The sequence below is a fragment of the Dipodomys merriami genome, unplaced genomic scaffold, assembly GCF_024711535.1.
Source record: "Dipodomys merriami isolate MVZ:Mamm:240054 unplaced genomic scaffold, mDipMer1.0.p SCAF_172, whole genome shotgun sequence".
NCBI classification, from domain to species: domain Eukaryota; kingdom Metazoa; phylum Chordata; class Mammalia; order Rodentia; family Heteromyidae; genus Dipodomys; species Dipodomys merriami.
This window is the reverse complement of record NW_027203071.1, coordinates 2120861-2141550: the sequence shown is the minus strand read 5'-3', so window position 1 is coordinate 2141550 and position 20690 is coordinate 2120861. Positions and strand designations below refer to the sequence as shown.

The window sequence follows — 20690 nt, the reverse complement described above, 5'->3', positions numbered from 1 at the left end:
TTAAGCATACATTTATTACGTGGGAATATTCATCTTGTGGGTTGAGTGTCTTTCTATTGATGTGGTTTAAAACCAACAGTCATGCCAAGGTTTGTACAGCCATGTGCATTTTAAAAATACTGTCTGCCATCTTGTCTCCTCAATACCTGCTAAGATAAGTGGGGTGGGTGAGGATAGAGAGACACTTCAAGTCAATTTGAGAAGTACTGGGTTAAATAAAGTAAGATTTTTTTTTTTTGTCAGTTGTGGGGCCTGAACTCTGGGCCTGGGCGCTGTCCCTCAGCTCTTCAGCTCAAGGCGAGCGCTCTACCACTTGAGCCACAGTGCCACTTCTAGCTTTTTCTGCTTACGTGGTGCTGAGGAATCGAACCCAGGGCCTCATGCATGCAAGGCAAGCGCTCTACCACTGAGCCACCTTCCCATCCCCAAGTGAGATTTTTGTAGCAGAAAATTACACTTATCCCAATTATGTGTATAACTTAGGGGCAAGAAGATGAAGATGTGTGGATTGCTATGACAAAGTACATGGTGTAGTCCCAGTCATGGAACTTTGATTTGGTTTTTGTAATTAATCTTGAATAAGATTATCTTTTAAGTAGTTGAAAAACAGAGTTTTGAGTTCATCTCACTAACACTTCACTTCCATGAAGACTACTTGACTTAAAAGTATTTTGCTTTTTCCTTAAGTGAAGCCTGATCCACCAGTAGGTTTACATATGGAAATCACAGATGATGGTAATTTGAAGATTTCTTGGTACAGCTCAACCTCAGTTCCATTTCCACTTCAGTATCAAGTGAAATATTCAGAGAATTCTACAGTTATAAGAGAAGTAAGTATATTTTAGTAAATAAAACAAAAAAACTGAGATGTAACTAAGCACCCCATAAGACCCATAAAAACAGTCCTTTTTATTACAATATATGCATGCTCCTTCTAGAGCAGAAACAATTGTAATTGATACACACACACACACACACACACACACACACACACACACACACACACACACACACACACACACACACACACACACACACACACACACACACACACACACACACACACGCATCAGATATTTTGTACTCACACGGAGCCCAGGAATCTAGTTGGGAAACTTTATAGCTGTTTTTCATATATGGCCACTGGTTTTACATTTTATTCTCATTTCTTTATTACTTAATATATTTGTTAACATACAGTGTGCACATTTTTACTGTAAAGGCACTCAAACCCTATTTTATTCACTAAGTACTTATTGAGCACTTACTTGATACCAGGATATGATCTACTGTGTTTGGGTTCCTTGGGGATTATAGAACCAGGTAAGAGGAGTTTGCATGAGATGGTGATAATGATGAATTGTAGTGGAAGTTGAGGCAGGCTGGGTTGAGAAGTAACATCTTAGTAAGAATATGAAGGAAATGAGGTTGTAGGTATCTGGGGAGAATAATAATGCAGAGGCTAGCCCTATGTTTTTCTGGTTATTTTAGAAATGGAGTCTGACAGACTTTTCTGCCTGGGTTGGCTGTGAACCATGACCTCCAGGTCTCAGCCTCCTGAGCTACAGGCATGAGCCACTGGCAGCCAGCAAATAGTATGTGTACATTTGGTTGCTATTGTTGTTAAAAGCTCATTTAGGTTTTTTTTTTTTTTCAGTAATGGAAATTGAATTCGGGGCTTTGTGCTTGCTAAGTAAGTGTTCAAACCCATCAGCCCTAGACAAGGGGTGAGCTAATTTTGCTTACAGCTTTATTTTCACCAACAGCAGCAGGTTGGAGATTGGAAGTATCATGTTTGGAAACACAGTTAGGGCTATTGTAGGCTTCTGTGTTCTCTCTGTAAAGTGAGGATTTCAAATGTGAGTGATCTGATATTGTCTCATGTATTACTCATGCTTTCCATCATTTTCAGACTATGACCTATCTCCATTTCCTTCACCCTATGGTTCTAAAGAGCCCACAGAATTTAGTAACATTGAAGGACATTACACTGGGAAACTGAATGTATTCCCTAAGTAATTTCTTAGCTAGAGGATTTTTTAATGCAGGCCCTGGACTCAGATGTTTTCCTTCTGGTTTACAAGCTATGTTTTGACTTATGCCATACAGCTTATCATCAGGGTCAGTTTCTTAGAAATCATTCACACCCTCTGTCCCTGAATCACTCCTTCAGGAGCTAGGATAAACCTCTACTTCTCCCTCCCCCTTCTTTTTCATAGCAGGTGTATAGATGGTAGCAGTGGTTTGGAATTTTCCACTGACGTTAGCTTCATTTCTCAATATTCTAAAGGGCATCCTTTCATTGTCATCTGGTTAAGTGTATTTGACAACTGTCATATGATGTTTTGACCCTAGGCTAGTTAACATTTTCTTGACTAGTATACAAACATTTGTTACTTTGTCATTGATTTCTGTTTAATTCAACTCTGGCCAGATACCTCCCCTGTAACTTTTTTTTTTGTTTATGGAGACTTGCTTATGATCAATATCAGCTAAGGTTCCACCCTAATTTGGTGGTCTGATGTTTGAACATAATATTTAACAGGGTGTTGAGATTGTATCAGCTACATCCCTGCTGGTAGATGGCGTGCTTCCTGGGTCTTCATATGAGGTCCAGGTGAGGGTCAAGAGACTAGATGGCCCAGGAGTCTGGAGTGACTGGAGTTCGCCTCATGTCTTTACCACTCAAGGTATGTCTTGTACTAGAGTGAACTAGACTTCAGGAATTTGCCCTTGGCATATCATAAACATCTTAAATTGTACGACCCTTAAAATCAAAGAGTGGTCACAATATTATTATTTTATTTAAATTTTGAACAGGCTGATTATTAATTAAAATTGTAGTGGAGTTCCTATGTTTTTGTGCTTTCAAAGTAGCTTTTTTAGTGAATTTCTCTTCATAGAAAAAATAGATGAAAAGTTATGTTGGTCATATTATTACACACCTCTAATCCCAGTACTTGAGAGGCTGAAGTAGAAGAACTGTGAGCTCAAAACCAGCCTACGTAGAGAGATCCTTTCCTAAATTGATCAGTCCATCAGACAACCAATCAATTAAAATAAAGTTTCTCACTTAACTACAGAACACCAGTTGTTTTGATAATTTCTTTCTTTCTTTCTTTCTTTCTTTCTTTCTTTCTTTCTTTCTTTCTTTCTTTCTTTCTTTCTTTCTTTCTTTCTCTCTTTCTTTCTTTCTCTCTCTCTCTCTCTCTTTCTCTCTCTCTCTCTCTCTCTCTCTCTCTCTCTCTCTCTCTCTCTCTCTCTCTCTCTCTCTCTCTCTCTTTCTTTCTTTCCTTTCTTTTTGTTGGTCATGGAGCTTGAACTCTGGGCTTGGATGCTATCTCTCAGCAATTCAGCTCAAGGTGAGTGCTCTACCGCTTAAGCCACAACACCACTACCAGTTTACCACTTCTGGTTTTCTAGTGGTTTATTGGAGATAAGAGTTTCATGTACTTTCCTGCCCAAGCTGGCTTTGAACCGTGATCCTCAGATCTCAGCCTCCTGAGCAGCTAGGATTACAGGCGTGAGCCACTGGTGTCTGGAGGATGATTTTTTAATTTATATAAAAACCAAGTGTATTTGACATAAAATACTAAAATATATTTGAATATCATGTTACTTAATAAATGAGTAATTTACATTCTCTTAATGTAAAATTTCATAGTTTTCAGATTATTTTTAGTGACAGAAAAACTGAAATCAATAGAGCTTCATCATAAAAATGAGCTGCAGAATTTCACACAGAGGCCCAGGAATCCAGCATAGTCCTATCCTGCTTCATGTTAAATTGTGATTTTATGAGGATAATCAATAGAGCTTTGACTAGTTGTCTGATTTTCTTTTGGGGGGGGGTCCAGTCATGGGGCTTGAACTCTCGGCCTGGGCACTGTCCCTCAGCTCTTCAGCTCAAGGCTAGCGCTCTACCACTTGAACCACAGTGCCACTTCCAGCTTTTATTTTTCTGCTTATGTAGTGCTGAGGAATCGAACCCAGGGCCTCATGCATGCAAGGTAAGCGCTCTACCACTGAGCCACCTTCCCAGCCCTAGTTGTCTGATTTGTCACAAGGAAAACTATTATTCTTGTTCAAATTACACAAGTTGATTGTGATTATGTGGAAACTGCAAGTATCATGTAAAATACTAAGCAAATAATTGTTCTAACTCAAAAAGAGTAGTTATTGATTAGTTACTATTTTTAAAAAGTGTTAGTCAGAAAGGATCATTAAAGATTTTAAGTGAATTGATTTCAGAGTCTGACAGTTTATAGCTTTACCATTTACTTGCAGAATTTCTTAACCTTTCTGTGTCTCAATTTTCTTACCTATAAAATAGAGTTGTTGCCAGGTGCTGTTGGCTCAGGCCTGTAATCCTAGCGACTCAAAAGGCTGAGTTCTGAGGATTACACTTCAAAGCCAGATGGAGCAACAAAGCCATGAGACTCTTATCTCTAATTAACCACCCAAAGACTGGATGTGGAGTTGTAGTTCAAATGGCAGAGTGCTAGCCTTGAGTACAAACACTTAGGAAGAGTGTCCAGGCCCTAGGACTGACACACAAAAAAGAAAGAATTTTTATATGGATAAAACAAAGTGATACAATGAGGCTTTTATCAGATACAGAGCATCTAACTTTTAGTGGGCACTCAGTAAGCATTAGATGCCATTATAGTTTGTGAATCTACAATCTGTATGTTCAAAATCTCCATATTTAGAGAAGATAGGTGATAGACATAATTGTAACTAATTTCTCAGCACAAAGTAAGATTGTGAGAAGAGCTAAATAATGTGTTAAACAAGGAGAGCAATTACTTCTGCCTTGGAGACTAAGGGATCTATTGAAAAACAGATTTAGATGTTAATTTCTATTTCTAGTTAACAGAGAATTGTGTTTTATTGAATTTACTTTGTGAAATTTCCCGAGTACTTTTTTAAAATAAAAAAATAATTGCTCTAAGACTTTGAGCTAGTTCAGTGATGAGATTGTTAGCTCCGGGATGGTAGGTTAGTGATCTCTCAGATGTAGGAACTTCTCCAGTATGTACCATACACATGCATTCCCTTCTGGGCTGGGCTTGTACTCAGTAGTACTCATAATTGAGTGGTGTCTTCTGCTCAATCATTTCATGCTACTATGTTTTTTTCTTGTTTCAATTTACTATAGACACACAAAACACAAACAGGCCTTCAGCACCAAATGGCTTACTGAAAAATCATGCAGTCAAGATAGACTGTTTTTTTTTTTCATGAACCATGATGCAAATAGTTTCTTCCTAGCCTACTTTTAACCTATTCTACCTTCATAGGGATAGGGTCTATCAATGTACCTTTCTGATTGGCAAACTAAGTTTCCAATAAATTGTTCTAAAAAGTATGGAATAAACAGCACACAGACAATAGAAGTCATGTTTTAGAATAGAAACTATTCTCTTTGTCCTTTAGCACAAGACAGTGGCATTGAGTAACTCATAATGGTGCTATAGACCAACATTTACACCTTCCCTGCTTCCTGGGCTGGTGTATTGGTCATATTACATTTCCTAATGAATTATCTTATTTTTGTTTTATCTACTTTACCTATTTTCTTGAAAATGTCAAGTATTTAAAACAATAAAGACAGTAGAATAAGGACAAAATAAAACAAGGCAATAAAAATAACCATCTTTTCTTTCTGGATTTTGTCTCATGGTGATTTATTCTAAGAGCCCTCCTCTGGTTTCACTGATTCTTAAAGCAGTAGCTGATGGATAACATGTCACTGTATCATTATTATTATCATTACTGTATTATTATCATTACTGTATTATTATCATTACTATTGCTGAAAACTTAGCCAGTAACAGTTATTCCCTAAAAGATGTTTCGTGGTGAGCAAATCTGTGGGTTTAGAAGATAACAAAGGCATCACAGAGGCTCAAGCACTTGGAAACAGAAGTTGTGAGACTTAACTGTCCATGAATAGGCAATTAGAGTCATTCAGTTTCTTGGTACACTGGTTTTATTGTTGACAAGAGTATAACCCTGGACTGTGTTGGGAATCTTTTACATAGTGTAAGTTGCTTTCATGATGCTCTCTGTCTTTATCTCCTCTCCTTTCTCTCTTCTTCATTGTAGATGTCATATACCTCCCAGCTAAAATCTTGACAAATGCTGGGTCGAATGTGTCTTTTCACTGCATCTATAAACACGCAAACCAGCTTGTGTCCTCCACAAAGATTGTTTGGTGGATGAATTTAGCTGAAAAAATTCCTCAAAGTCAGTATACTGTTGTGAATGACCTTGTCAGCAAAGTCACTTTTCCCAATGTGAAAGCCACCAAGCTCCGAGGGAAGTTCACCTATGACGCAGTGTACTGCTGCAGTGAGCAGGAGTGCCACCACCGCTACGCTGAGTTACATGTGATCGGTAAGGATTCCAAAGTCTTCTTCCTTTTGTCTCACAAGTTCACTTTTATTGTGGACCCTATAGCAGAGTCCTATTAAAATGTAAATAAAGTATTTTTTTCATTAATTGTTTTTGGTGTTTTTATTTTTATATTAATATTTTAATGTGTTTTAAATAGATGTCAATATCAATATATCATGTGAAACTGATGGGTACTTAACTAAAATGACTTGCAGATGGTCAGCCAATCCAATCCAATCACATGTGGGAAATTCTTTGCAGTTAAGATATCACAGGTAGGTATGGTTTTTGCTCTTTTGTTTTTCTGTGAGTAAGGTGAGATATTTTCTATTGAAATATCCACCAAAACAGTAGTTTTATAGATTTTTCTTCCTGACAGCAGAAGGTAGAATATAACCAACTTGGAAATTTTCACACCCAAGGTTAAGAAAGTTCTAGTATGTTTTATTTTAAATTTCCTTGTCTGACAACTCATTATCTTCAACTGAGGGTCATTTATTTATTTATTGTGCCTGACCTGGGGCTTGAACTCAGATACTGGCTTCTGTTCCTGAACTTTTTTGCTGAAGGCTAGTGTTCTACCACTTGAACCCTATCTCTATTTCTGGCCTTTTGGTGATTAATTGGAGATAACAGTTTCATGGACTTTCCTTCCTAAATCATGCTTTGAACTATGATCCTCAGTTCTCAGCCTCTTGAGTAGCAAGGATTACAGGTATGGGCCACGGTGACTGGCTATAATTGAGTTTTAACTCATCAATGATACATTTAAATTATGTACATTTAAATTGACTTAAAAATTGTCTAGAGTAGGGTATGGAGGATTAAAAATATTGAACATTATTTGGCTAAAGATTGATGTTTAAAAAAAGGTCAGATAAAGATTCTAAGAGACAGTATGAATGGTTTTAAGAACTAGATGAGAAGCCAAGTGAGCTGGTGCACACCTGTAATCACAGCCACTTGAAAGACAGAGGCAGGGGGCTGGGAAGATGGCTCAGTGGTAGAGCGCTGGCCTTGCATGCAGGAGGCCCTGGGTTCGATTCCTCAGCACCATATAAGCAAAAAGAAAAAAGCCGGAAGTGGCGCTGTGGCTCAAGTGGTAGAGCGCTAACCTTGAGCTGAAGAGCTGAGGGACAGCACCCAGGCCCAGAGTTCAGGCCCCATGGCCGGACCCCCCCCCAAAAAAGAAAGAAAGAAAGAAAGAAAGAAAGACAGAGGCAGAAGGTTTGAGAGTTCCAGGCCAGCCCAGGCAAGATTGGCAAGACCCCATGTCAAAAACAAAATACAAGAGCTGATGGTGTGCTCAAGTTGTAGCATGCCTCCCTAGCAAACTCAAAGCCCTGAGTTTAAACCCTAGTACCACTAAAAATAAACTAACTACAAAATACAAGTGAGAGCTCTCCTTGTATATGCAAGGCCCTAGGTTCAGTCTCTTGGTGAAGTTATTTGGGAAATAATAATCAAAAGTATTAAGTTCTAATAAGGAGAAATATGCATTGCACTTGCTTATTTTTAAATTTGGTTTTATTAAGACATCTCATAGCATTTCTCTTGTCTTCCCTAGCGTCATTTATTTTTATTAGAAGTGATAATACATACACATTTTTTATTTTTAAAGTATTTCATAGTCATTTTCATATATATACATTCTGCTCTTAAACACTACGCCTTACTGTTCCTTCCTTCCTACCTTCCTTCCTTCCTACCTTCCTTCCTTCCTTCCTTCCTTCCTTCCTTCCTTCCTTCCTTCCTTCCTTCCTTCCTTCCTTCCTTCCTTCCTTCCTTCCTTCCTCTCTTCCTCCCTCCCTCTCTCTCTTTCTCTCTTTCTCTTGCTTGCTTGAACTCTGGGCCTGGGTGCTGTCCCTGAGCTCTTCAGCTCAAGGCTAGCACTCTATACCTTGAGGCACAGCATATTTCTAGTTTTCTGGTGGTTAATTGGAGTTAAGAGTCTTACAGACTTTCTTGCCTGGGCTGGCTTTGAACTGTGATGCTCAGATCTCAGCTTCCTGAGTAGCTAGGATTACAGGCGTCAGCCACCAGTGCCCGGCTTGCCCTACTGTTCTTAAAATCTAAAATTTCAACTTGAAGAATATATCTCCTCACTCAAATACTGCAGTCTGAATTCTGGGCCTAATTCTATGAGTCTGTTACTGTGTAGTGTTAGGATAAATGTGGCAGTTTCTGAAATGGGAAACTAGTTGCCTTAATCCTGCCAATTTTGACTATTTTTAACCCAATAAAATGTTCATGGTAATGTGATTTCACTTCTACACCATGTCTTTCTGTTCTTTTCATGGTGTTTTCATGAAACAGGATGAGCTTGTGGAAGACTTTTCTAAAAGCTCGTGGCTCATCTACCTTACAAACACAGAATACCAATGAAACTAGCTGCATGTCACTGAGTCCCTCAGCCTCAGAACTCTCAATAGCTTTGTCTATAAACAGGAGGGAGCAGGATTTACAGGATTTCTATGAGAATTATACATCTTATTTAATTATAGTTAAATGCTCTAACTTACAGGAAACAGTCTGTAATGATTAATTGCTCTCATGATAATAATGCTAAGCATTTGTTCCAAGCTGACGATTCCTACACTTCGCTTCTCTACTGCTCCTGAGGGTGATTCTCTTCCTGTTTGCATTTTTCTCACTATTATTCTCTCTCTCTCTCTCTCTGTTTTACACACACACACACACACACACACACACACACACACACACACACACACACACACACACACACACACACACACACACACACACACTACATCCATATCGATAATCTTGAGAGAAATAAAAATGTCCAAAAATGATAGAGGAGAGAACATCATAAATGTTTTATTTTCTTCGGACTTCCTCACTCTGCTCCTCATTGCTACTTCAGCCATTTAAATGCTGCATTCAGAACAAATAGTAGTGGAAGCACTGTGCCAGAGTAGAGAAGAAATACTTCGTATGTCCTGAGGTGGAATGTTGGTTGAGACTCAAAATTTTAACTGTTTTATTACCTGAGAAAATGAGTAATACTTGAGTATATTATTCATATACATATCAGGGATTTGCATTATTTTAATTTAAATGAGAAAGTATTAGGTATTGTTAAGTTATACTGTCAGTTACATAGTCAATTGTTTGTAGAATCAATTCCTGATTTGAAATATGAAGAATCAGCCTTATTTCTTACCTTCCTGGGAGTTGCAATTATTATTTCTAATCTACACCTTTAAAATTATTTCACTAATATAAAATGTTAGCTTGACTTTCAAGGTATTATAGATGCTATCTCTAACTGGATTATATTTTTATTTGAGCCTTTTAAATCGACACCTCTAATTAATGATGAATACAATATTTTATAGGTATTACTATTTCTGTGGAAAGATGCAGCTTAGAAAATAACTGGGTATTTAAGAATGCCTTTCTAATTAAAAATACACCATTTTCAGATGGAGAAAAATATTTCTTTTAGAACAATTCAGAATTCTCAAATATCCATATTGCTTTGATCAGTGCTGTATGTTAATTGACTATTTTTGGGTCTTTAGGAGCAGTCTTTATTGTTCTGATAGTCCATCTATTCATCCTGTATCTGAGCCCAAAGATTGCCATTTGCAGAGGAATGGCTTTTATGAGTGCGTTTTCCAGCCAATCTTTCTATTATCTGGCTACACAATGTGGATTACTGTCAATCACTCATTAGGTTCACTCAACTCCCTGCCAACATGTGTGGTCCCTGATTCTGTAGGTAAGTAGTAGATTTGGATGCAAGATAATTCAGAATTAATATTATTCTTTGCCATTTTCTTTTTTCCTTCCTTCTTTCCTTCCTTCCTTCTTTCTTTCTTTTTTTCTTTTTTTCTTTCTTTCATTTTTTTTTTTTTTGATTAGTCGTAGGGGTTGAACTCTGGGTCTGGGCACTGTTCCTCAGCTTTTCAGTTCAAGGCGAGTGCCACTTGAGCCACAGTGCCACTTCTGGTTTTCTGGTGGTTTATTGGAGATAAGAGTCTCATGGACTTTCCTGCCTGGGCTGGCTTTGAATCATGATCCTCAGCCTCCTGAGTAGTTAGGATTACAGGTGTGAGCCGCCCCAGTGCCTGGCTCTTCTTTGCCATTTTCTAATCACACTAGATTTTCAAAAGAAATTTTTTCTGCATATAGTAAAATTCACAAGATGACCAACCTTAGAAAAATTATTTGAGTCTATCTTATATTATTATTGGCATACTTCTTCATAGGTATTGATAACTCATACATAGCAATTAGAACATTTTCAGCATACTACTCTGTGGATTACAGAACAGACTAAGATGACACCTTGGTGGCACATTCATGATATTTAGGACATTCTTTTCAATAGAAGTTTTGAGATCTAAGAATTCAGAGAGCCCTTGAAATATTTGGTACATATCTCCAGTGTAATTGTGAAATTTTGGAGAAGTAATTTATTTCTGATGGTACAACAGAAGTTAAAGAATAGCGATTGTGCCAGGTGCTAGTCATTCACACCTGTAATCCTAGCTACTCAAGAAGCTGAGATCTGGGGATGACGTTTCAAAGCCAGCCCTAGCAGGAGAGTCCATGAGACTCTTATCTCCAATAAACCACCAGAAAACCGGAAGTAGCACAAGTGGTAGAGTGCTTGGAAGAGTTCAGAGACAGCACCCAGGCCCAGAGTTCAAGCCCCACGAATGAACCCCCCAAAAGTAAAAAAGAATAGCAATTGTTTCTATATACTATTTTGTTGGGTATTATGCAAAAATTCAAATATTTTATTCATTGTTATTCAACTAATTGGAATAAAAATGAATAAAATATTCATTTATGACTATTACTATTATGAATAAAATAATAAAATATTATGAATAAAATAAAACTTTATGCTGGGAAAACATAATTAAAACAAGGGTTACTGTATTAGTGAAATGTACCTTTTAATTTAAATGTGAACACATAAAGTTTCCATGTAATTAATTTTCTCTTTTATGTAACTTCATTGTGCATGATCTTATGGGTACTAAATAAATTAAGATAGCAAAGATCCCTCCGACCCATCAACATACACAGGTAACACTCACAAGTATGCAAGTAACACAACAAGGCAACATGGATTCGGTAATATATGCTCTGAATAACCTGTGATATTTTGTGTTTTTGAAAGTATTGTCTTAGCTAACAAGAAGAAATGTGCAAATTCAACCTGGAAATTAGTGGCAGCTCCACCACTTACTAGCTTTGTAAACTTGGACATGTCACACAAATACTTTGGATTGCAAGTGTGCAGAGAGGACTTTGAAAATAATCACTAAGAAAAGTGGCATTTCTGTCCCTCTTTGGAGGCCCTTTTTGGTGCCAAGCATTCACCTGTTAGGTGCTGGGTCATTCAAATGTACGCGAGCTGGTTTTGGAGGTGTTCTGTGGAGAGCAGTTCTTTACTAGTTAGTGTGCATGGATGCCACTTAAGTATTTTAAACCTCATGAATCACATCAATTGGCTCTACAGCCTCTCTGTGGAACGCTCCTCTCTTTAGGCAGATAATCAACACCAGAGGTCCAGAGGCTCACAGTTATGCTTATGCTTTCAATTGTTGTATCAAATATCCAATCTTTTATTTGTCTTTTATTATTTGGAAGAGTGGCTTTAAAGTAAAAATTATGAATTCAGAGATAGTATCTGTGTGGGAGATGTTTAAGCTAAAGAACACAGATTAATATTAACATTTATGTCTTCAGTATGATACCTTTACATGTAGTGCCAAGGATTCCATTTCTTTTTTCTTTACTTTTTATGTGGCCTTGAGGATTGAAGCTAAGGCATTATTCATGTTAGACAAGGTCTGTGTCACAGAGTTATAGTATACTCCCAGACATTAACTCCTTTCTTTCCTCCTCCCCTTCCTTTCCCCTTGAACTCGCCTTTCCCCTTTCTTTTCTCCTTCCTCTTCCTATGAATTGAACCCTGGGCCGTGCTCATACTAAGTAAGCACTCTATCAGTGAGTCATATCCTGTTAGTCTCAATGGCTCAATTTCTAATGAGGTATTTTATTAATTTATGGAGTGCCATGGATAACTGATTATTGATTTTGGGGGGAGGGGTCCGGTCATAGGGCCTGAACTCTGGGCCTGGGTGCTGTCCCTCAGCTCTTCAGCTCAAGGCTAACACTCTACCACTTGAGCCACAGCGCCACTTCTGGCTTTTTTCTTTTTTTGCTTTTGTGGTGCTGAGGAATCGAACCTAGGGCCTCATGCATGCAAGGCAAGCACTCTACCACTGAGCCACCTTTCCAGCCCCTGATTATTGATTTTTTAAAGGAAACTCGTTGTGAAATAGAAATAATTCTTATGTCTTACATAAGGTTATAAAGATGAAAGATGAGGTAATAAGAAAGTTTTAAGAGGATTTTTGGATTATGAATATGTGGTATTAAATTATGTGTTATAGTATGATGTTTAAGTACAGTGCTGTTTAAATTACCATTCTATAATATTCTTACAATTTCTAGTGAGACCACTTCCTCCATCTAGTGTGAAAGCAGAAATGACAGTAAACATTGGATTTTTGAAAGTATCCTGGGAAAAGCCACTCTTTCCGGAGAATAATCTTCAGTTCCAGATTCGATATGGGTTAAGTGGGAAAGAAATACAGTGGAAGGTATCTTTCCTTAGAAATTTCTTCAGTTTGCCTCACTGTTTTAATTTTTTAATGTGTAAGAGTTTTTAATGTAAGGTTGATTTTATTGGTATACAAAAAAAATATATCATCCTGTATTTTAGTTAGATTTTTCACAGTCTTTCAACTCTTTTATAAAACAACATTTCTAGATCAATCCTTTCCCCAAATACGTTTCACACAGAACATGAATCCTATAAGACATATGTTTAAATAGGTTTAGAGAAACCTGCATTAGAGTATCTTTGTAGGGAAGAGTTGCAGTATATGGCATATTAACAATCTGAGATGTCTTACATTCAAGAGGCAATTGTGTCTTTTTTTTAGCTAGTGGTTCCCAAACTTATATTTCCAAGGACCTTTATTTCTCTAACATCTACTAATGCATACAAATGTATTCAACAGAACACACTTTAAAAGAAGTTGCTTTAATTAAACACACAGATTTATATCCATAGAAGCAAGAATGTGTAGAATTGCTCTCTCCATTTGTTTTGAGGTAGTAGTTTTCAAAAAACCAGAATACATCAGGAAACTTAATTGTGTATTACATCACAATTATGTCAACTAAAATGAACAAGCATTTTATCCATTTGGTTTTCTAGGGAGAAACACTAAATTAAAATTTCTTTTTTTTTTTTTTGCCGGGTGCTGGTGGCTCATGGTTGTAATCCTATCTACTCAAGAGGCTGAGATCTGAGGATCTCATTTCAGAGCCAGCCCAGGCAGGAAAGTCAGTGAGACTCTCATTTCCAGTTAACCACCAGACAATTGGAAGTGGTGCTGTGGCTGAAGTGGTAGAGCACTTGCCTTGAGCTGAAGAGCTCAGGGCCAGCATGCAGGCCCAGAGTTCAAACCCATGACTGACCCCTCCCCCCCAATTCTTTTTTTGTGTGTGTCAATACATGAGGGGTTGAATTCAGGGCATGGGCAATGTCATTTAGCTATTTGCTTAAGGCTGACACTCTACCACTTGAGTCCTAGATCTACTTCCAGTTTTTTAGTAGTTAATTGGAGACGAGTCACAGAGACTTTTCTGCCCAAGTTGGTTTTGAACTCAAAATCAATTTTCTCTTAATGTTGGAATTGTTCTAAGCTTTACAATGAAAATGGAGCCCTTTCAATACACGCATATTGGTGAAATTCAGTCTACTACTTTGACTTACAGATGCATGAGGTGTATGATGCAAAATCAAAATCTGCCAGTTTCCCAGTGCCAGACCTATGTGCGGTCTATGCTGCTCAGGTGCGCTGCAAGAGGTTAGACGGCCTGGGATACTGGAGCAATTGGAGCAACCCAGCATACACAGCTGTCATGGACGTCAAAGGTCTGCAAAGATTTTGTAAATGTGTCTTGAAAGTGCTTAGGTGTCACTTCATAAATGACTAAAGTATTTTTTGATGAAGACACATGGACAATCCAGCCTTCTTTTCATTTTGTAGTTCCCAAGAGAGGACCTGAATTATGGAGAATAATAAATGGAGATATTACTAAAAAAGAGAACAACATCACCTTACTTTGGAAGGTATCCCTGCTTTGTATTTCATTCTTAAATTTTACTTTTATTCTCTTAAAAGATATACTTATTTTGTTGTTCATAATCCTGCCATTATTAACCTCCTAAATGACCTCCAGTTTTGTATTCTTATTTCATTTTTGAGATCTGATTGTAAAGAGCTAAGATTTATAGTTCTTGGAGCATTGGAGTGGAGCTAGGAGAATTCAATTCTCTTTTCATTTAAACATAATTGTATCACAACTGTTTTTGGTGAAGTCACTTAGATGTCAAAATTGAAAGGGTGTATGAGTATAAATTGGACCAAATGATAATTTAGTGTACCCTTGAATCCAAAAATTGTATTTATATTTAATCTTTTTAAATTAACTTTTTCTTGTGAAAATACTGTACGAGGGGTTACAGATGCATGAGCAAGGTAATGAGTACATTTCTTATCCAGCATTGTTGCCTCCTTCTTTGTTTTTCCCCTACCATACCTTCCCTCCCACCTCCTCAGCTATTACCTCCTCTCCCCCACCCCACCTAAATTGTAAAGTTCGTTTATCAACATAGCATCTTGTACATCTCTTATTGCAATGGGTCAATCTGTATCCCTATTTTAACAATTAATCTTGTATAACATCTATGTGAACTCCCCTTCATACTTCAAGAATATCTAAAATGTAACATATCTATATAATAGCAGATAAGTAATATTCTCTTCAATGATAAATACTCAGAAAATTTTAAACATTATGTTTCAAATGAATTGATTTCTATCCCAAGTGATACCTAATTTAAGAATGATTTTGGAAAGAAGCACACAAAATAAAACAATGTTGGTGTCACCCTATATATAATATTAAGGTTCATTCCCCAAGAGTAAACTAACATGATTTTAAAATGTGTGCTTATCTAAGATCAATCCTTATGTAAAAAAGTGAGACATACAAGGTTTATGTATGTTTAGTTTGTAAATCTAGTTACTGTATAATTTTACTTGTTTGTACAATCAAGACTATTTCTAAATAGTTCTATTTCAACATTTCTAATTTAATGTTAGCATTAAAAACTGGTGCTGATGTTTATTAATCATTTTTTAAATCTGATGCACATTCTTTATTTTTTTATTTTTATTTTTTATTCTGAAAATACTGTACAGAGGGGTTACAATTACATGGGCAAGGTAATGAGTACATTTCTTATCAAGCATTGTTGCCTCCTCCTTTGTTTCCCCTTCCCATCCCTTCCCATCTCTCATCCCCCACCCCCCATCCCCACCCTTATTAATCATTTTTTGTCTAAGCAGTTTTCACATTTCCACTCCCAGGGGGCTCAGGGTCTGTACTGTGACTGAGTGGAGAGCTCAACCCACCAAGGGAGGAGGCTCTGCTGAATAAGAAACAGCTATTTACTCAACAGATTGTTTTCTTCTTCTTCCATTGTTTTATTTCTGTGAACACCTGCTTCAAAGAGCTGAGTGTTTCTACAGTGAGAATCAGGCAGTGATGTTTCTAAGACAGTGGTAGGGCAAACGTGAACAGAATTTAAGCACCTTTGTGTTTTTTGTTTTTTGTTTTTACTGTAACCCCGCATGAGTGTAGCAATTGCCCTCTGACCCCAGCTGCAGTCACTTCCTCCCTCTTCTTCCATCCTAACAGGCCCAACAAACTGTTGTCTTTTTTATGTTTTCTTTATATCATGGCTTCCATGTTTCTTCAATGATGCTGTCCACTGGGACTTTCGGTAAGGTTTGTCCTATAAAGTAGGCTCGTGTGTCTATTAGCACTTGAAATGTGCCTAATGTGATTGAGAAACTGAATTTTAGCTCATAATTAATGAATTAATTAAAATGTAAATAACCACAGTGGCCCTTGTCATTCATATTGGGTTCTTCAGATTTGATTTGAAATAAGGAGAGAAAGCATTGTTGCTACCACTTTTCAAGTAACATGAATGCCTTTTATCAGCTGAATTAACTTTTTTCAATCTTGTCCTAGTTTTGTATTGTTTCGGTTCAATTTTCTAACTTTAAGTTAGGAAGATCAATTGTTATGGTTCCCATGTTAGTTTTCTATCACTATGACAGAATAACCTGTTATAAACAATGTATAAGCAGGAAAGATTCATTGTGGCTCATTGGGTTTTAAAGGCTTCAGCCTATGGTCTATTGGGCAAGGCAGTACATCATGCTAGGAACATATGACTGAAGAAACTGCTCACTAATCAGCATTGGGAAAGAGGAAAGTGGTGCTATTTTAATATCCCTTTCAAGGGGACCTCACTTCCTTCCATTAGAACATGTTTCCTTACTATACTACCAGTCCCCAAAAGCATTACAAGCTGGTGACCAAGTTTTTAACACCTAAGACCTTCGGCGGATGCTCAAGAGCCAAACCATAGCCTCTCCCCAAGCCTACACGGCTCAGACCTAGACAGTATTTTCCCAATAGTGTTCAATGGACAGATATTGTAGGCATGATACTTTTGAGAAAAAAAAAGCCTAAACACCAAGAACCAAAACATCCCTAAGCCTCAAATCTGATGTCCGAAATTGTCACTGAAAGCTCACCCATTTCAGCACTGACATGATATTCAAATGTTCAGATTTTGGAGCATTCTGGATTTTAGATTTTCAGATAAGGGACACTAAACCCAAATAACTTGTTCATTGTTTTCCTACTTAAATCATGAGAAGCTTTTGTAATTGTAAGTTAGTCCAGCTTTCCAGGCTGTTAGAAAGGATTGACAGCAATTCATCCTGTCTGCAATAGGGTCGATTGCTATGCGCTCTCTCTCTCTCTTTTATTTATTTATTTTTTTGGTCAGTTGTAGGGCCCGAACTCTGGGCCTGGGTGCCGACCCTCAGCTCTTCAGCTCAAGGCTAGTGCTATACCACCTGACCCACAGCACTACGTCTGGCTTTTTCTGCTTATTTGGTGCTGAGGAATCAAACCCAGGGCTTCATGCATGAGAGACAAGCACTCTACCACTGAGCCACCTTCCCAGTCCCGATTGCTATGCTCTTTAGAATGGAAGAACAACATTGAATCAAAAAGAGCATTGGTACATATTTTACCTAGGAATTAAAAAAAAACACTGTCTAGTCTTTATAAAGGGCTGTAAGACAGAAATCCTACGGCCTTATCCATTAACCCAAGAGTTTCTGTCCCTTGTTCTTTGCAAGCACACCCTGCTTGAAATCCTCCAAGTGCATCAGAGCAAGGGAAAACTACTGATGATCTTCATAGGATTGATGCGCATTAACATCTTCTCAGGGATTTTTTGTTTGCTTCATATAATTGATCCTGGTTTGTTTGTTTGGTTGAGCAAACTATTCCTTGTCAGTCTTTCTCTAAAGACTGATAAAACAGTTTAGTAGGAAGGTGTCTAATTGTTTCTTTACTTCACTGTATTCAAGGGACGTATTCTTTGGGTCTTGAGAAAAGAACAAACTCAAAAGGAGAAAAATAAGTTTACTCTGCTCTGTTACTACTCAGACACATTCACGGAGAATGTGCTTGGAGGCAGTTTCTATCCTTCCCCACTTCCCTCAGCCTTGTAATAGGCAGTTCCTGCCTTCATCTAACCTGTAGCTACTGATGGGGAATTGTTTTCAGACCTCAGTGTGCTCATTTGGTATAAAAGCACTGTAGTCTTTCCACTAATCAATTTCTATGTTTACTACAGCCCCTGACCCAAAGTGACTCACTGTGCAGTGTGAGGAGATATGTGGTAAAGCATCATACTTCCCACAATGGAACATGGTCAGAAGATGTGGGAAATCGTACCCAGCTCATGTTCCTGTGGACAGAGCAAGCACATACTGTTTCAGTTCTGGCCATCAATTCTGTTGGTGCTTCTTCTGCAAATTTTAATCTTACATTCTCACGGCCCATGAGCAAAGGTGAGAAGAGTAACAGAGTAGGAATCCATTGCTCCTGTAAACACTTGATCTCTGCATACTCTTCCCATATAAATTATCTCTGAGCAGCCTGGAATTCCCATTCATCCATCACTATGCTTGAAAAATAACAACATATACTCTACACTGATTATATTCACGTGGCAGAACATTTTTGAAGTGTTATAACAAAATGACAATTTTCTAGTAAACTATTACTTGAGCCTTTGCAGAGAGGAAGTTTTTCAGTAACAATGTTCTAGAAATATTTGTTGAGTGCTTAGTGTGCAGTGGTGGAGATTTCCACATGAGAAAAAGTATAATGGTTACATCAGTCAGGGACTGATAGTAATCAAATAAGATACAATATCTACTTAGAAATTGAGATAAGTGACCTGAGGAAAGAAACATAATTTTATTAAAAAAAAAAGAAAGAAAAGAAAGGGAACTTCATTTGCCTTTGAGAGTCAGAGATGTCATTCTGAGAAAAGAGTATGGCACAGAAACCTGAGGTGTTCGAGTTAAATTTCCCAAGTTGAGGGAGGTAAAAAAATCATATGCTTCAATCTGAGGAGAAGCCTGACCAAACACCTCCACAACCCAGAGCAAGACATGAAGGAAGACCAGGCTGGCATTACTAAGCACAAAGGGCAGAGAGGTGTTTGACACTTGGCCATGAAGGACTTGTAGACATGACAGTAATGCCAATCTCAGGTATGGAAAACCATGGGAGCCTTCAACTAGGATGGACCTGATTTGTTCCATCCAGCAGTGGGAGAGACACAGAATGGTGAATAGACTTTGGCAGGATTTCTGCTGAGAACCATTTTGACTGAGAACCATTCTGTCTTTTAGGCTCTAGATAGAATCAGTTTTTTCTTTGGTACCATTGGTTGGGTCATTTATTTCTCTGCTTATGTGACTCTTATGCTACAGAAATAATTGCCATGTATTATACTTGTATAAATCACTTGGCTTCTCTTCCTCTTCCCCTCATCCAATAGGTTATAAGTTCCTCAAGGGTGTTAGTAAATGCTCATTAATTTTGAATTTAAAAATAAATTTCCTTCTTTTCCCCTCAGTAAATATCGTGCAGTCACTCAGTGCTTATCCTTTAAACAGCAGTTGTGTGATTCTTTCCTGGATGCTATCACCCAGCGATTACAACCTAATGTACTTTATTATGGAATGGAAAAATCTCAATGAAGGTGATGAAAGTAAATGGCTTAGGATCCCTTCAACTGTCAAGAAGTATTACATTCATGGTAAGTTGACAGTAATTTTTAGTAAGTTTCTTTGATGCAATAATGTGATGCAATTGGTGAGTACTTACATAATAATTGCCAATTAATAAAAACTTTGAAAACATCGATCTCATCATCTTAGCAAAACATTTTGTTCCATTTCCCTGGCTTCTTTCATATTGTACACAGACACACTTAAATCTTTTAGGTTTGTCTCTAATTTTTTCTTACTATGATTTTAGATGATCACATATATATTATTACATATTATAAAATCTACTTAAACTATTCATGTTGCTTTCAACTTTATCCTCAACACCCCCCAAAATAAACAAAAAACACCATCTTTTTTAGTGGCTTTTAATACCTAATGCTAAATTATTTCCCAAACTATGCACCCACTTTGCTATCACTGGTAATGAGTGGGAATGCAAGGTCACAAGTCTAAGGATCTAGGATCTGGTGAACAAGGCCAGTGTCTCTTGAAGACAGACCCGTTGTCCTAGAGTTCAGCAGAGCACATAGCATCTGTGCACAGCCTAGCACTGACAAGTTCCAGTGAGGATTAAGGTATGTTAAGTAGGGGAGTTGGTGATTTCCACAGTCATGGTGCAATATCATCCATGGGACTCCCACCTCCATTTCCTTCCAGCTGTCTGGAATCAGGGTGAATTTATGTGTAAATTATTGATGGAGAACTAAGTTTCTTCCCATTGCTGTCTAGGTGCCTTTCTTTAAGCCAAAGATATACTGAATTTAGACTTCAAAAGTATCTACCTCTTTTGGAATAGTACACAACTATTAGCATTTGTGAAAAACATTACTAGATCTTTCTTGAGATTTACTGTGGAGATGATCCCTCCCAGCTACTGTAGGAGAACTCCGGGTCTCCATTCTACCTGTCTTACAGAGGACTTCACAAGACTTTAATTTTCCAGATATCTTGCGTAGGTACATTAAGTAAGACAAC

General features: G+C 37.6%; 1 protein-coding gene across 2 annotated transcripts in view; it reads left to right on the top strand.

The window, feature by feature from the left end:
• Positions 1-20690, top strand: part of LOC138829472 (leptin receptor-like) — a 67023-nt gene that overhangs the window by 36450 nt on the left and 9883 nt on the right. For both annotated transcript variants that reach the window (XM_070025819.1, XM_070025820.1), the window contains exons 6-15: positions 688-830; positions 2546-2690; positions 6112-6402; positions 6560-6677; positions 9951-10150; positions 12907-13055; positions 14242-14401; positions 14517-14599; positions 18263-18479; positions 19559-19741. In XM_070025819.1, the coding sequence (XP_069881920.1) occupies positions 688-830; positions 2546-2690; positions 6112-6402; positions 6560-6677; positions 9951-10150; positions 12907-13055; positions 14242-14401; positions 14517-14599; positions 18263-18479; positions 19559-19741 (1689 nt within the window). The remainder of the gene's footprint in view (positions 1-687; positions 831-2545; positions 2691-6111; positions 6403-6559; positions 6678-9950; positions 10151-12906; positions 13056-14241; positions 14402-14516; positions 14600-18262; positions 18480-19558; positions 19742-20690) is intronic.